This window comes from Histoplasma capsulatum (assembly GCF_000150115.1).
Source record: "Histoplasma capsulatum G186AR genomic scaffold supercont2.10, whole genome shotgun sequence".
Classification (NCBI taxonomy): domain Eukaryota; kingdom Fungi; phylum Ascomycota; class Eurotiomycetes; order Onygenales; family Ajellomycetaceae; genus Histoplasma; species Histoplasma capsulatum.
Window position 1 is genome coordinate 1,217 of NW_025544810.1, and position 15,303 is coordinate 16,519.

Sequence of the window (15,303 nt, forward strand, 5' to 3'; positions counted from 1 at the left end):
AACAACTGAATTCTAAATCTTTCAGTCTATTTCTGTTTCTATCTATATATAGAAAAATACTGTTAAGATTTTCTTCATCTCTGTATTTATATCTTCATTCTTTTTTTTATTAATTACTGCTACTACTATCATCACTTCTGCTATAATATTATTAATTAAAAATAATATTTAAATATATCAACTCTTCTGTATAATTCAATTGATTAATAATCTCTGAAAAAAATGAAAACAGAGATTGAATAAACAGCTCTTTATATAATATCTGAAATCATTGTATAAATCTAGCTGAAAAAAGAAGAATAATAAATATATATTTTTTTTCTAATAAAAAATAATTATTAATGAGATATTTAGCTGCTACTGTATAATAAAATCAAAATTTATTCTAGAGATTATAAAGAAGCTTGAATTGATATGTATATAATTAAAAATAAGTTTGAATAAACTCTCTATCTTTCTCAGAAGAACAAGAAGATAATCTGTGTATATTAACTATATTATATTATATATTTTTTAATTTTAAATATTTATTTATTTATACACACAGACTGTCTCAACAGAATTTATAAAAGTGAGTATTCTCTCTTTCTCTTTTTTCTCTTTTATATACAAGATATTTCTGCTTTTCTTTTTTATTTATAATAATAATAATAATAAATTGATTATAAAATTCTTTTTTTCTCTATTTTCTCTTTCAATTTCTTTTCTCTTTCTCTCTTCAGCTTCTTTATTATTATTTACTAATATATATAATCTTTTTTATATCAGAATTTATTATTCTTTTATTGAAATTCATCAAAATTATTTATTTATTATTCACTCTGTCTTTTTTTCACTCTGTATACTATATAAAATATTTATTTTATTATATTAAAAAAGAAAAATACTGATAGAGATTTATATATATAATCAGAGAAAATTTTTGATTTTTTTTTTCTATAAAAAAAAAATCAGCTCTCTTCTATTCTTCAATAATATTTCTTTCTCTTTCTTCTTCTCTTTTTTATAAATAATATAAATACTTCTCTACTTCTCTACTGTATAGTATAGAAAGCTGATTATAATATAAAAACTTTTATTTTATATAATTCTATTATCACTCAGTGAAATCTGACTCAGACTGAATTGATTAATTTATATTATTCAACTACTGAATATTAAAATAAATAACAGAAATAATCAAAGTATAATATAATATATATCAGCAATTCTCAGCTGAGTATATTTTATTATAGTTCTTAATTTTATACTCTATTTATTATCTCTGACTTTGATATATTATATATCTATATATATATTAGAGCTGATTAAGTATTATCTTATTATTCATTGTATATAAATATTATTCTAATTTAATTCTGTAATAAAACTTTTATCACAGACTATATATAGTATTATATATTCTCTGAGTTTAAACTGTTCTTATTATACTGCTGTGTGTATAATCACTTTGAAAAAATATATATCAACTATAAATAATATAATTATATAGTATACTACTTTCTCTATAACTCTGCAGATCAATCTGATATATATAATAATTTTTATAATAAACAGTTACTATAACTATAAATATCAGCAGCAGATGATATAAATTATAATATTTAATCTAATATACAGAATAATTTCATTTTTATTAAATAGAGTATATATAAAACTTTTATTTTTCTGTTCTGTTCTATTCTATCTCTCTTTGATCTTCATTTCTTTATTATTATTATAGATGTATATATATTATTATAGAGTTAGATTTAGTTATACAGACTATATATAATACTCAGATAGTTGATTTATACTTCTATACAGTATCTGAAATTAGTAGCTCTTTAGTAGAAATGAAATTAAGTAGATTATTTAGCTAGTAATTATATAACTTTCTGTATACAAAATCACATGTATCTGAATTTAATAGTATTTCTCTTACTAAATACAAGTATTCTGTATATATGAACATGAAATTGAACACACACCAGCAATAATCAGATTATATGCAGTGATGTTGATGACTGAGTGACTGCACCTCTGCATATAACCAGGTTATTGTGAGGGTTGGGTTCAAACACACTGTAACCCAACCCACCTATAACTAGTATTTACTAACTTAGTAATTAGTTAGCAGCAAGCACCCTCCTTTTACATTGAGTGACTGTGATGGTTTGCCTGTTGTCTTTGTTTTGACAGAAATATTTAAGATGACCAGCATGGTTCAACATATGTCAGGTGTCGAGAACCCAACGCCTGCAAACTGGCCTGTGGACAGATGCTCATCAACCAGCCGGATGCTGGGGCTAACCCTCTCCAGGGTTCAGTCTGGATATTTTGACTGGAGAAATATGGAAAGGAGAGCTCTGGTATGCGGCTCTGCACTGGCGGTTGCCCAACAGAGTCAATGCGAGCAATGTCGCAACAATCATGGCTCTTCCATTCAGACATCATTGATTCGCTTCCCCTCGCTCGCTCTACTCCTTTTTAAGAGAACAAATAGGGAGTTATTTCTTTGCTGATTGCCATGCTGTCTCTCTGAAACGTCGCCCCTGGCTACGTGCTGCGCTGCAAATCAAGCTTGCAGCAATGGCAATATCAATGGCACTTAATGGGGATTCTCCTCGTACTTCTGACAGCGACCGTGATCGGTTCCAGCGGTTTCATTTTGATAATAATCTCAATGTCATTATCGCTAATGCTCCTCAAGAACCTTTCCGGTTGGGCCCTCTGGACGTTGGTTGTCTTGTCATCAACAGAATGATAGGTGCGCCTTTATTCCACCACCATTATTGCACTTTGAGTCTCTCCATCTCACTACCTGAATCCATAACCAATTGGCTCATATCTATGGTTATGTTTGCCAGGCACTGGCATATTTTCGTCTGTTGGGTTAGTCGTTCAGGGAACGAGAAGCATTGGGGTCTCCCTTCTATTCTGGTTCTTCGGCCTCCTATATTGCCTTGCAGGAGTACATCTGTACATCGAATATGGCCTCAGCATCCCAAGACATCGCTTCCAAGGAGTCTCACAAGGAATTCCCCGAAGCGGAGGCGACCTTAACTATGTAAGCTCCCATATTTTATACCCACGCGGCTTCAACTTGACTAGGCACTGAGTAATTTACAGCTTCAGTATGTTTACCGGAAACCGAATTATCGCAAGGGCACCGTGCTACTTTCCGTAACTGCTTTCGCCACGGTGTTTATTCTGTTTGGCAATGTTGCAGGAAACTGCGTGAACTTCGCTGTCATGGTGCTTCAAGCTTCGAATACAGAAGTGACCAACGATGCAGTTCGAGCAATTTCCATCGCGGTAGCTCTTTTTGCCTGCTTTACCCACACCTTTACTCGCCGAGGAGGCATTCTTTTGAGTAACATATTGGCCATGATCAAACTTGCGATGCTCTTCATGATTGTCATTACTGCCATTGTTGCTGCCACAGGGGCTTTCCCACAAACCGAATCAGCCGCTGCCAAAAACTTCAATTCGAAGAACTCCTTTCGCAAGGCTTCCACTCAGGCAAATGACTATGCGAATGCCTTCTTATTGATTAGTTAGCTAATTCATTCGCGGCGTCCCTTGTGAGATTGCTAACATTTTACGTGCAGTTTTCACTTTCAGCGGATTTGAGCAACCCAACTATGTGAGTGAATTTTCGTGTTTGTCGAGGAGATACGCTCAATTCTAATGCGACTGTTTCAGATCCTTGGTGAAATTTCAAGGCCCAGGCAAAATTTTCCTATATCCATGATCACTTCTGTCTCCCTAGTCGGCATACTTTACATGGCGGTCAATATTGCATATGTAAACACCCAGGATATTTCCGTAAATGTGTATTTTTGATATTTAGCCAATACGCATCCCACCTGCTAATTGCTACTAGATGTCTGTTGTGCCCATAGCTGACCAGCTTAATGAACAAATGAACCTTGCCGAGAGGTTTTTCGAGTTAACTTTCGGAAAACTCAACGTTGCTGATAACACTGGCCAAAGAATATTCAACACTTTCCTGGCCGTCTCTAGCTTCGGAAATATAGTTGTGATGACATACACTGCCGCGCGAGTGAAGCAAGAAATAGCAAAGGAAGGGATTTTACCATTTCCGAAGTTCTTCGCGATGAATCGCGACGTTTCATTGGCTCGGCTTCTTCGATGGGCCCATTGCCGTCCCATCCTACCGCGATTGTTCGGGAGAATGCTCAGGTCAAGATGGTTCGTTCCTGAAGGCCATTCTGAGGAGACACCAGTGGGGGCTTTGATACTTCATTTTGGATCTTGTTTGGTTCTGATTCTGGTCACGTACCGCGTGGAACCAACTAATACTTATAGATTACTTGCGAAAGTGTATACTTACTCTGTCCATGCGTTTTTCGGAGTCCTACTTGCAGGTGGGATACTTCACCTCCGTCTAAATCGCAAAGAAGGATGGCGAAAAAAAGCCATCGGTATCAACCCACAACTCAGCGTTATGTCGGCCATAGTATACCTTCTTGGGAGCCTATTTCCGGTAATTGTCTCTTGGGTCGAGCCTAGCGGGGAACTCGAACGGTTCGCCGACACCAAAATCCACTGGTATCTCGTCCCACTGCTTAGTTGGTCGGCGATTGCATTCGGGGCATTGTGGTGGCTTGGGTTTCTAGTTTTTGCCAAACGAGTTGAGAAGCGCAACGGCACTATCTTTATGATTCAGAGAGACCCCGCTTTTGCGCGTGATCCCCCCATCAACGGATCGCCCATTCAGGTTAATGAGACTGTGTATCTTGGATGGGTCACTAAAGAAAATCTTACAACCATGCAGGCTTCAGGGGGTAGGCAGGGTGAATCTTCTAGGCATGATTTTGTCAATGGTGATGTCGCATGTGCGAATGGCATTAGGGATTTCGACCATCAGTTGACGCGTTGATACTTCATTACATATTTTGACTAATTGAGTCCTCTCTAATGACGACAATTGATATTCAGCAAGCATTTCCTCGCAAATTTCAAGCGATCCTAGCGTTGCTTTTTTTTTTTTTTTTTTTTCCTCCCTTCGAACCCTGCTCCATGGACTCCATGTGTGTGTTTTGCGCACTTCAATAGATGCATCAGCCTGTCTCAATACTTTAATGAAGAGCTTTCGGAATAATGAAGCAATACCTTTCTCCGTTTTTCCTAGTTGTAATAACTCATGCTCGCCTCTGTTGTATGTTAGATGGGGCCAGACAGCCGCCCTGTATACTTAGTGATATAAACAGTCATTGTGGATTAATATATATATATATATATATATATATATTATGCTCTGTTGACCCTCGGAAAGGGGATTTTGCCCTAGCAGCCCACCACTGGAAGAAGACGCCTAATTTCACTAATAGTTTGGGTTGAAGTTAATGCTGCTTAGAGTTAATTTATACCTGGGCCTCTGGCTGTGTTGTGTAACATCAGAAGTAGGCCGACGTCGTCTGGCTCAGTGTGGAATTCACTAACCCCCTTTCGCGCCCTGTTGGATGAAACTTAGGACTTCTGGCAACTTGATGGGCTGGATGTGTTGAGCTCTTTTGGCCCAGTGGCCTAACAGCATGGAGCCCACTACATTATTTCTTGTTCACGTGTACGAATGAGCTTTTAGCTTTGTAAATTTGTATCATGACGTTTCAGGAGATAATTACGGGATATATATTATTCCCATTTAATTCAAATTAGGACAAATGGGATATAATGCATGTTAATATGGAAGACAGTCCTGAAGAGCTCCCGTGGCAGTTAACAACTTGGATAGAGATGATATAGTTAATCCTTGCTCTCGTACCCTTCGTCTCAGCTAGACAATGTCGACGAATCGAGGACAGTAGACATCGAATATGCTAAACAACAAGGCCGCGAACTCCGGGAAAGGGAGGCACCTAAACAACCCCACCTAGTTTTTGACGGCGTAGATTTTAAAGGAACCTATACATTGATAGTTAGGATGGATTGATCAATTGAAGTTCCTTAAATCACCAAAAAAACGAGAACCAGGCAGAGATAACTCACCCGCCCACTCGTTAAAATCGACATTCGCAAACTCAGCTTTAAATCCTTCAGAAAAGATCCCAGGGCCGCGCTCTTCCTTTGACGGCGTAGGGCCACAGCAGGGAGTCGGCTCGGGCTTCTTCACTACCCCGCGGCAGCTACCGCTGGCGTTCTTGGGGGTTTCCAATGCTGAAGTGTAGATGTTCAAATCGCTCTTCGCATCGACAATAAGGACATCTAATGTTTCCATATAAGCATCTGCTCTACCGCTCCGGACCAAAACGAAACAAAAGCAGAAAGGACCCACCACTAAACCCCGCCTCCCTCAAATACCTCTCGTAATCCTCCACCCGGCTAGCTCCCGAAATACAGCCAACATACAGCGCAACGCTCTTCTTCAGCTCAGGCGTCAACTCCTTCCGAACCAGGATATCGCTGAGCGCTACGCGCCCACCTGGTTTGAGCAGGCGCGCCATCTCATTGAAAGCAAGCTGCTTCTCGGCCTCTGGAACGAGGTTGACGACGCAGTTGCTGATGATGCAATCGGCCACGGCGCCAGGGAGGTCGACGGCGGTGATTTTTGATTCGACAAAGGCGACGTTTGCTGCGGCGGCACCAGTCTTTTCTTTGTTGCTGTTTGCTCTGGCAAGCATATCCTGTGGTCCAAAATGGGTTAGTTTTGTGCTTCTTTGCCTTGGTGGTTGAGGGCATACATGCCTTGTTCATGTCAACGCCGTATACTTTTCCATTCGGGCCGACATTTTTGGCGGCGAGGAAAGCGTCGATGCCCGCACCACTGCCAAAGTCTATCACAGTTTCTCCCTGCCATGGTTGCGTTAGTATATTGTATTCAAGACAGCATGGAGATGGATGAGGGGTCCACGTTGAGAATATATATACATAGATATATAATGGAAGGGGCGAGGATTAGACGCGCGAAGCAGGGAGATGGGGAAGGCGAACCTCTTTCAATTGCGCCAGAGCAAGAGGATTTCCACAGCTTAGGCCTAGATTCGCATCTTGTGGGATACTGGCGAGCTCCTCCTTGGAATATCCAAAGGCGGTTGCCACGTCGTGGCCGTATCTGTCGTCGCTGGTTTTGGCAGCGGAGCTGTAGTGTTTCTGGACGTCTTGGTATACTTGTGGTTCGGCCATCGTGGAAATAGCAGTAATGTATGCTGTACAAAAACAAGGTTTTCCCTTGAACAAAGTCAAAACTGATGCTCAAATGTTTCAGCGGGGTCTCTGATTCTCGGTAGATGGTATTTAATTTTCAATTCCACCATCAGGTGTTGATGGAAGTGGTTTATATAGACCACACTCGTTCCAGTTTTCATGCTGGGAATGCGGTCAATCGGATTGATATGTCACTGCGGCGTCTGTGGTGGACCCCGGACCGCCACCAGTTCCGCAACCTTTAGTTGTATGGGACCTGTGCCTGGTCGGCAGAGGTGGCTCTTCCTCTACAGGACACGGACATCGAACCCTTGGCTGGAAGATCGAGGGTAAAGATATCGCTGGCTGCTGATGAGATGGTCTCTCTTCCTCCCTCCTTCAGAGGCTCCATCCGTTTGGCTAAAATATAGCCTTGATCAGGCAATCATCCATCAATCATCTGCTCCTCCACCCTATCTCTCGATTTGATGATATTCCTAGACCAGCGAGCATTCATTCCGCCTGGATCCCGAGTCCTTGGTCTCGAGTCCAGTGCCCCACATGGTGAGCCGAGCGATATGTCACCGTTCTTGGCGCCGATTTCTTCAATTAGTTAGTTGACTTGTGGTGACATACCAGCGACGTGAGCAGCACAGATACTCTAACATCCGGATTGTCAACTCCAGCGGATGAAATCTGTGTTTTATTTTATTTTGTTTTCTTTTGAGTTGGTCCTACAGAGAATCATGTCTACTCCCACTAGTAATAATGATGACTCTCCCAAATCACAAAGGAAGAGCCGTGCCCACACCCTCACGCGGGTGCGCAACAACCAGCGCCGTTGTCGCGAGCGGCGTCGCCAGTATATAGCTGCCTTGGAACAAAGGGTTGAAGAAACAGGACGTCTGCTTGAAGAGGCTCGTGCAGAGATTGACAGTCTGAAATCCCAATTGATGGAGTGCGGGTCTCGCCGTCGCCACCATTCTCATCATGCTAATCAACCGGCTGAGGGGGGGAGTGCGGTGAGCTACTCTGGTGGTGGTGGTGGTGGTGGTGGTGGTCGTGGTGGCTCAATAGACGCGGCAGCTTGGATGATGCCTTTAGGCCAGCAGGGTGGATATAGACAGGTATCCGGGCAGATTGAAGAGGTAGGAGAATTACCTGCTCTACTTCCTGGCCCTCTTCCTGCCCCTCCTCAGAGGGAAGATGACTGGCCTGCCACTACATCACATCAGCAAACTTCAGATATTGGATGCAATGCTACCCCGAACATGCTCGCCCTCCAGCAATTAGACAACACCCACCCGAGACGACCTTCTTCGTCTTCTTTGTCTCTCGCAAATCAACGCGAAACTGCTGTCTGCGGATCCAGGCCCCCAAACGCCGTCAATTCATATACTAGATTAACTACTAGTACCAACGCGCCCTCACCACTCAGCACACTTTGGACACCGACTTTAACAGCACTTCAACTAGAAGGTTTTATCCTTCCAGATATCCCCGATACATCCAACTGTGACTACACTGTATCTCCAGCCGATGAATCCACAACTCCTTGTAGCCAAGCCTTCATCTTCATATCCCAGCAGAACTTCAAGGGACTTGACGCATCGTCTATTGAACGGTGGCTGTGTCGTGGATTTCGACAGGCGACAGACCCTAGAGAAGGGTGTCGTGTTGAAAATACCTTGTTGTTGCAGTTGTTAGATTTCGTAAGTGGGCCGTGAAGCATATGTCCATGCACATGTGTATATTTTTTACGGACATACTTTCGTCGATTTCCAAAGGCCTCCTTTAAGGATGAGGACGGGACTCTGCCCAACCGCCAACACCGCCGTACTTTGCTTGGACATGTATAAATTCAGGCGATTTCGATCGGCCAGTATCTTAATTTCGAATCGTGGCATATAATGAAATGCCGAGCCAACATGTGCTATTTTAACACCGAGGATACGAGAAACGACCCACATCCGAAGCGGGAGCAGAAGATTTTCTATCTCGCTCGATATTAGGACTCGCTGAACTCAGGGGAAGCTCTTCAGTTACGAATCCTTAGATTCCGCTATACGTTCCAGTTGGGGGAAAGCAGGAGGCCTCACAACTTCACGGAGAGGGGCTCCTAAGGTTCTAGAGAACCTGGGTATGTAGAGGACAAGTTAGATAACTATATGTTTTTTACAGTACCTTCTCCGGATATTAGGGTTGGATATCTGCGTGCGTGGAAGGCTTTTATTGCGGCTACTATAAAATACCCAGACACCTAGCAATTTGGAGATATCAACAGAAATCCTTTCGGTCTTATTCTCTTCCCTACTTATTTTGGTTTCCTTTCTTGTAGAAATTCTGAAAAAAAACAAAGTTGTGCAGGAAATGTAACTCTTAACTATTTGAACCAGCCAGTCTCGCCCCTCACGCTTATCGCGCTTATCCACCCAACCGCTGCAACACCACCGCACCGCGACATTGACTCGCTGCTATACTTACCAACGCCTTGAACCCTCACTCAATTAATTTAGTATTTCGCATAATAACCCCACGTAATCTCTGCCTGTGCTGTATAATCATCCTCCCAATTCAAATACCAAATCGGCCGTGCTTCCGATATCTACCACCCCATCCTCTCCTCCGAGCTCCGAACAAGCTCTATTGCAGGGAGAGTTTTGTTAAGCAAACATGTACGTACGTCCGGGTACAGCTTCTTCTGGAAAAGAAAGCCCATTTCTAACGTTGCCACCTGTTCAATCAAAACCTAAAGGACCGTCTACTCCCTCATCATAATAAACAAAGCTGGCGGTCTAATATACAACCGCGAGTTCCAGTCAGGACTACTGAAGCTGTCTACGAATGATTACCTGGTGCTAGCGGGAACATTTCATGGGTGCGTATCATAATAAGAAAAAAAAAAGATTAATAGAAATAACTCCCGCACTCCTTCCCTCATCTGTGAGAAACTACGTGTCTAACACCTCTCCTCCCCGCTGTCCCGCCGCCGCAGAATCCACGCAATAACCCGCTCCCTCACTCCGCGCCTCCCCACAAACCCCACAACTACGTCCTCTTCAGTCCCAAGCGCAGGCACAGCAATTCCATCACACACCCACGCCCACTCCTCCTCTTCCTCCATCAGCAGCCCTCTAAACCCGTCCACTACCCCCACAGTCACCAGCGCTTCCATCCCATCCAACACCACCGTCCCCAACCCCGCCCAACCCATCACCGGCATCGAAGTCCTCGAAACAGACAAATTCCGCCTAACCTGTTTCCAAACCGTGACGGGGACGAAGTTCCTCCTCTTCACGGACCCGCTGATGGCGGGCGTGGACGTCGTCATGCGGAAGATCTACGAACTGTATGCGGACTACGTGATGAAGAATCCGTTTTATCAGTTGGAGATGCCAGTGAGGTGCGAGGCCTTTGATCGGCACGTTGCGGGGTGGGTGAAGGGGAGGGGATAGGAGGGGATAGGAGGGCGCGGGGTTGTTTTGGTTTTTATTTATTAATTGGATTTTTTCAGAGGCTTTTCTTTTACGATCGTGTGTGTTTTCAGCGATTGTCTATATATATATATATATAAAATATAGGGCTTTATTTTGTGGTGGTTGAGGGATAAAACCATAATATACCCAGCTGAAGGCTATGGATGAGTATTTTGCGAGAGATTTTGTCACTCTTTGGGGTATGTGTCTGTCTCTAGGGGCAGAGTCCACTTTATGTAACTTGAATAGAATGGCATGGCGGATTAGATATTTGGCGTTACGTTAGGTCTGGTCTATAGTTTAACAAAACCTGACAACACACGATGCATCTAAATTAGGAAAAGGCAGAGGAAACAGAAGATTTAGATATCTAAGTACAGCGAGTACAACAAACCCACAAAGCAGATCGTTTGTTTCATCATGCCGTATCCATCTTATCCCCATTGTCCCTCTTATCCTTGTCATCCTTCTTCCCCTCATTCGAGCCACTTCCGCTCCCACTTGGCTCCCCATTCTTATCGAGAAGGGGCTGTGTCTCCTCACTCCCCTCTGCAATCCCTGCCAACACGGCCTTCTCCCTCTTCTCCTTCTCCGCCATCTCATTTCTCTCTTTCTCTATCCGCGCCTGTTCCTCCTCAAGAGACATGCGCAACGCAAACGCTAATTCCGGATCTGCAGAGGGGTCAAAGCCAATATCAACCCCATCATCAACCCCCTCCTCACCACCCGTGCGCCCAACACCCATCCCATCGCCGCCCAGAATCGGCGTCGTAAGCAGTGAGTCGCTAAGAAGGTTTGCTCCGGGGTGTATTACAGCGAGATGTGAGCCGTCAGCGCCATTGACGTTCTCGTTGAAGGCTTCGAGTTTCTTAATTGTGTCGTCGTCCAGGTCGCCAAAGGCCACGAAGTCCACGGAGACGTTGTATTTCTTCATGCGCTTTGCGAGTTTGATGAGGGTCTTTTCGTCCTCAGCAATCGGGGAGCAGGTGAAGACGATGATTCGTTGGCGTTGCGCGCGTTCTCGGCGGTGTTTGAGGGCTAGCTATTAGTTTGTTTTTAAGAAAAGGAAAACTGTTAGGAGACTGGTTGGGATATGTTATATGTAATGAGAAGGGATCTGGTATGATGCTTACGCCGGCGACTTGTATGCTGGAGGCAAGATGCGCTTGTCCCCGGATCTTTGTTCGATGCAGACCATCCAGAATCTTACCGATGTCCGCCGTCAGAGTCACCAGTACCTCTGGACCTTTGCCGGCCATACTCATCAACCCGACTGACGATTCGGGGTTGGCTTGTGTCTTTGCGGAGTGGATTAGGTTGATCGCGTCTGCTTGAGCTTCGAACCGTGTGGGACTGTTTCCATCTGGTTAGATTTGCCGATTCGTAGACAAGGGCCACTGGATTCTTTTGCGAGTGGTAAAAGCATACAGATAATCTCCATTTCTACTGCTCTCACTGTTATCCACACTGTTTGAGGTAGTAAATAGATAAACATATATTAGCTGTAGCTCCACATAGGTATGATCTGGGATGAAGAATGGAGGACGGACATGATCATCGTGGCTTCAAGCACCATCTTGGCTGCGGGTGCACCTGGTGCTGCAGTTTTTTTTTGGGAATATATGAGACGAGGCTGACTGGGTGGTATATGGGGCAGATGTCTAAAGGTGCAAGGAGTTGTATATATGGCGTTTAACTGCAGTGGATATTGAAACCGAAGCTGCTGTTGAGCCGGAGTTGACGCAGCTGCTGCCGTTTCTGGCTGGGACTGGGTTGCTGTCCCGGTTGGGTCTAGCGTAATTCAGTCCACTTGGGGCTGACTAAGATTTGGCTTCATTGCTTAGAGAATATTGAGAAGCACGTAACTATCATATCCCTAGATTTTGGCATTTTATTCTCTACTACTCCCATATTAAGCTGTTACGTTAAATATATAAGGAACTCTAGCAATACTGCTTAAGATAACAGTCGGGTTTCGTTCAATTCCATACCGCATTGAGTTATTGATAGATCTCAAGCTACATAGTAACACATCGTGATACACCAACCTTTAGAGTGTTGTGAAATTCCGCAAACAGGTAGGCAATGAATATCTAAATACATTTTGGTGGTTTCAAACCCTGGTGCGCGGAAATACATCTGGTTCAAGATGTCCTGTACATGTACAGTACCTAGTAGTACTTTTGGTGAAACGGTCCTTTGCCCTGTCGACATCTCTAAACTTTAGATATGTCTACCTGGCCGAGTAATTGAAGCCTGCCATAGCCAACGGAATATATAGAGGCCTGTGGATGCGGGGTATTGTAAGTAGGGTTCCAAGGCGGATGCTAGCAGATGCGCCTTTTGAGAGAGAATTAAGTGTCCGCACTGGATATTCACGGTCATAGCAATTTGCCAACATTCGGATATCTGGGCGAAGAAGAAGGGTTATGGGCCCTATGTATGTAAAACAGGCGGCTTTTTCAATGCTCTGGTTCAATGCAGCTAAAGCAGATGGCTTGTCGCATCAGGCAGGAAGGCTGTACGCGATAATGAAAGCGGGCTTTATTAAAAATATGGGGAGGTTCCGGGTACAGGAATATCAGTTCGCTATCGCGGGCGCCTAGCCTAGTAGCCTGATAGCTCCTGAGGTCAGAGCATCTCTATGGAATTGGCATAAAACAGAGGGATTTTATTGATGGAGAGTGATGCATGGTGCATATCTCTTTTTAGCCCGTTCACGGGCTAAATTGCCGCAATTGCAAGGGTATATCCGAAGCAGTTGCATTAAAGCTAGACTCTGCGTATCAAGTAATGGAAATAGGGAAAGTAGACTGGACGATGTTGCTTGTCCGACGTCTATGTGGCAGCAGTCAACAGAGAGCGGAGCAAAATGCCGATGACATAATCGCGATCCAGTTGGTCAACTCGTAGTTACGCTAGCCCCTTCTGGTTTGTTTACCAGTATCTCCAGGTTGATTCAATCCCAGTCTCTATCTCAATTCTCCATGAATCTCATCCACTTCATCGTTCATGCCCGATACGACGAAACTTACTCATTGCAATTAAAGATACCAAAGGAATGGCCACCGTTTCAAGGAAACGTAAATCCCCCGAACCTAGCGACCACCACGCGCTTGAACACGACAACAATGTCAGCACACCTCGAACCCCAAACGGAAGCCCAGCCAGGAAAAGATTGAGGATCACACTCAGCCAGAAACAAGCCTTGATTGACAACTTGCAACTGGAGGGTATGAATCTAATCAATGAGAACTTTTGAGTTGCTTCGCTAGCGCAGCCTGAGAATGTACTGACTGGACCCATCGCAGTCACTGAACGGGCACGCAAACTCCGTGCACACTACGCGTTGCAAGCCCAAGACCTCCGCGGACGGATTGAGCGACGTATAAATCGCATACCTACCGCTCTGCGAAAAGAAAAGATGGGTGACTTGCTTGCAAAATACTCGGAACCAACCAGGGCAGTGGATGCAGGCAAAAAATCAGGGTCAACGAAAACATCCAAATCCTCAAGCAGAGCTGCGACGGGGACAGCCAAAAATCCAGCGGACGGCCATGATGCCGCCACCACCACTCGAACAACTCGGGGGGCTAAGCGGACAAGGTAAATTTGTTGTTGCCTCTGTTATTATTATTGAGTTTTCCACAGCCGAAGAGAAGAAGATGTAGGTTTTATTTTAAAGCAATAACTCAAGTCCCTAACATGTGGATCAGCGATGATATGCTCGCCTCCGGTAAAGAGAACGCCCCCTTTCAGGTTCAAGATCACCACAGCCACCCCGCCCCTGCTGTGCATGTGCCGCTATCAAACCCCAAGAAGCGTGGCACGCCCAATGCACATCCTGCGGGGCAGCATCCCCGGGTACTATCTCAGTTTGCAGAAACGGGCGTCTTGTCGCCGAAATCTTCCAATTCTAGGACATTCCCGCAATCTCCACTGCGCAACGTCACTGGGAAGTCACAGCAGCAGCTTGGTGCAAGCGTTCGTCCGTCATCGCCTCTGAAGCATACGAGCCCGGTAAAGCCGGCCAGGGCAGGGGTGGTGGAGCACACGAAAACGCGATCAACAAGAGGCACTACTACTACCGGTGCGACTGGGGCACGGAAAGTTACGCCACACACCAACGATGGAACTGGCACGCGGAGAAGGACGACCGCTAAATCCACCACGTCGACAACTTCGAAGAGAGCAACTGCAGCCTCGGCAACGGCACCACAATCACGACCTGCTACTCGACAGAGGAACACGCGAAGGAACAGCGGCGCTTCTACGGTTTCGAACGTGTCATCTGGCACAACGATTGTGAAGACCACGGGGAGGGGCGGCGGCGGCGCTGCGGGTTCTCAGAAAGGAGCAGGCTCGCGTCCGGTCTCTGCGGCGAGTAAACGGCCGCCAGTTCCTCGAGCGGGAACGAAGAAGACGACATCAACAGCTGGAACTGGAGCGGGAGCGGGAACGGGCTCAGTGATAAAAAAGGTGCAGGCGACGGAGGAACCCGCTGCGGCGGCAGGGCAAAGAGTGCTTAGGAAGAGGGCTTGAGGGGAGGGTTGTCTACTTTTTTTGCTTTCATTCTTATTTCATTTTGCTACTGCAGCAGGTTTTCACTTCTGTCTTGTGTTAGACTCCTTTTTTGTTTAATATCGTGTGACGCATTTGAAAGACAAGGAGAGGCATTCCTGTTGAGACACCAGCT

At 44.5% G+C, this 15,303-nt stretch overlaps 6 protein-coding genes across 6 annotated transcripts; 4 read left to right on the top strand and 2 right to left on the bottom strand.

Annotated features, from left to right (window-relative positions):
• Positions 1 to 2,571: 2,571 nt before the first annotated feature.
• Positions 2,572 to 4,888, top strand: HCBG_06647 (high affinity methionine permease; the record flags this gene model as incomplete). Its single annotated transcript, XM_045433696.1, has 5 exons — positions 2,572 to 2,749; positions 2,850 to 3,049; positions 3,112 to 3,538; positions 3,594 to 3,628; positions 3,869 to 4,888. The coding sequence occupies 5 exons, from the start codon at positions 2,572 to 2,574 to the stop codon at positions 4,886 to 4,888; spliced, it is 1,860 nt and encodes a 619-aa protein (XP_045285177.1).
• A 479-nt stretch (positions 4,889 to 5,367) lies between these two features.
• Positions 5,368 to 7,131, bottom strand: HCBG_06648 (methyltransferase; the record flags this gene model as incomplete). The annotated part of the gene is made up of 6 exons (XM_045433697.1): positions 5,368 to 5,390; positions 5,452 to 5,553; positions 5,998 to 6,239; positions 6,358 to 6,632; positions 6,718 to 6,798; positions 6,940 to 7,131. The coding sequence occupies 6 exons, from the start codon at positions 7,129 to 7,131 to the stop codon at positions 5,368 to 5,370; spliced, it is 915 nt and encodes a 304-aa protein (XP_045285178.1).
• Positions 7,132 to 7,877: 746 nt separating this feature from the next.
• On the top strand, positions 7,878 to 9,626 carry HCBG_06649 (uncharacterized protein; the record flags this gene model as incomplete). Its single annotated transcript, XM_045433698.1, has 3 exons — positions 7,878 to 8,843; positions 9,166 to 9,271; positions 9,499 to 9,626. 3 exons carry the CDS (start codon positions 7,878 to 7,880, stop codon positions 9,624 to 9,626), a joined length of 1,200 nt encoding a protein of 399 aa, XP_045285179.1.
• Positions 9,627 to 10,005: 379 nt separating this feature from the next.
• HCBG_06650 (sybindin family protein) lies at positions 10,006 to 10,586 on the top strand (the record flags this gene model as incomplete). The annotated part of the gene is made up of 2 exons (XM_045433699.1): positions 10,006 to 10,009; positions 10,195 to 10,586. The coding sequence occupies 2 exons, from the start codon at positions 10,006 to 10,008 to the stop codon at positions 10,584 to 10,586; spliced, it is 396 nt and encodes a 131-aa protein (XP_045285180.1).
• Positions 10,587 to 10,859: 273 nt separating this feature from the next.
• Positions 10,860 to 12,287, bottom strand: HCBG_06651 (26S proteasome regulatory subunit; the record flags this gene model as incomplete). The annotated part of the gene is made up of 4 exons (XM_045433700.1): positions 10,860 to 11,649; positions 11,741 to 11,960; positions 12,036 to 12,074; positions 12,158 to 12,287. 4 exons carry the CDS (start codon positions 12,181 to 12,183, stop codon positions 11,026 to 11,028), a joined length of 909 nt encoding a protein of 302 aa, XP_045285181.1.
• Positions 12,288 to 12,756: 469 nt separating this feature from the next.
• On the top strand, positions 12,757 to 15,149 carry HCBG_06652 (uncharacterized protein; the record flags this gene model as incomplete). The annotated part of the gene is made up of 7 exons (XM_045433701.1): positions 12,757 to 12,801; positions 12,889 to 12,910; positions 12,995 to 13,047; positions 13,320 to 13,508; positions 13,552 to 13,840; positions 13,919 to 14,213; positions 14,324 to 15,149. The coding sequence occupies 7 exons, from the start codon at positions 12,757 to 12,759 to the stop codon at positions 15,147 to 15,149; spliced, it is 1,719 nt and encodes a 572-aa protein (XP_045285182.1).
• Between the last annotated feature and the right edge of the window lie 154 nt (positions 15,150 to 15,303).